This window comes from Haplochromis burtoni, unplaced genomic scaffold (assembly GCF_018398535.1).
Source record: "Haplochromis burtoni strain Fernald_Lab_line unplaced genomic scaffold, NCSU_Asbu1 Contig_2256, whole genome shotgun sequence".
NCBI lineage: Eukaryota > Metazoa > Chordata > Actinopteri > Cichliformes > Cichlidae > Haplochromis > Haplochromis burtoni.
In genome coordinates, this window is record NW_024584617.1 from 6,034 (window position 1) to 7,065 (window position 1,032).

Below are 1,032 nucleotides of genomic sequence, written 5' to 3' on the forward strand. Positions count from 1 at the left end.
TCAATGCAACTGTTGTTGTGACTATATAAATAAAGTTGATTTGAATTGAATTACTGGTGACATCAATTTGGTCATGTCAATATTTCTGATTGTTTAAAGCAGCTAGTTTAATAAATACAGTGTAGACTTGCTGATATAATAACCACCTTCATGTGAAGCCAAATAAAGGAAAAGATCATCTGGATATGTTGAACTTGTTTTCCAGGAAGAAGATTAATTTCTTCTACAAACTCACCCATTGTCAGATTGAGAGTGTTGATTGGCTTGGTCTTCAAAATGGCCGCCTTAGAGTTGTTTGTTCCTGTCTGGGCGACATGACACTCATACGTTCCAATCTCAGCAAATGTCGCCTCCACTATATACAAAGACAATTGACCATTCCACATGTCTGTATGCAGCAGATATATGCGACTCGGAGAAGCTGACTTCTGAGTGTCTGGATCAGACGCATTGCTTTGGTAAAAAAATACATATTTTGAATCCAAGTAAGACCTGGTCCACATCACAGCCCCAATTGATATATCATTTGGAACGTGACATGGCAGAATGACATTATCTCCAGGAAAAATCTTGAGGGTTGTGGAGTCTGAAAGAGACAAAAAATACAACACAGACCAGTAAGCTGGAGTTACAGCTGATACCAAACAAACCAGAATACACTGCATGCTGAATATTAATACAATTACTGAGAATCACATGAGGAGAAACATTTAGAGAGAATCGGTTGCCCACGACACAGATAGAAATGAAATATAAATTTAAACCTTTTACATGTAAGAATCCATTAGATCAAGTAACACTGAAAAATATGTCTCCCTCCCTCAAACAGAAACTTCCTGCTCAGTTGTTTTTGTACACATGTTACATTGCAGCAAAAAAAAACCCTGAAATGTCTGGTTCCAGCAGTCTCCTGTCAAAAGCTTTTAGACCCAACATGATGTGTCTCAGATAGGATGAGTCACCCACTTCACCCCAAATCTACAGGTACCATTAGAGTTACCTGTACCTGAGCTGGACTGCAGTAAACATAGT

The 1,032-nt window shown here is 38.4% G+C and overlaps 1 protein-coding gene across 1 annotated transcript in view; it reads right to left on the minus strand.

The window, feature by feature from the left end:
* LOC102294472 overlaps positions 1-1,032 on the minus strand; it is an 8,750-nt gene that overhangs the window by 6,015 nt on the left and 1,703 nt on the right. Inside the window, exon 2 of the mRNA XM_005952822.3 lies at positions 236-586. Coding sequence (XP_005952884.1) covers positions 236-586 — 351 coding nt within the window. The remainder of the gene's footprint in view (positions 1-235; positions 587-1,032) is intronic.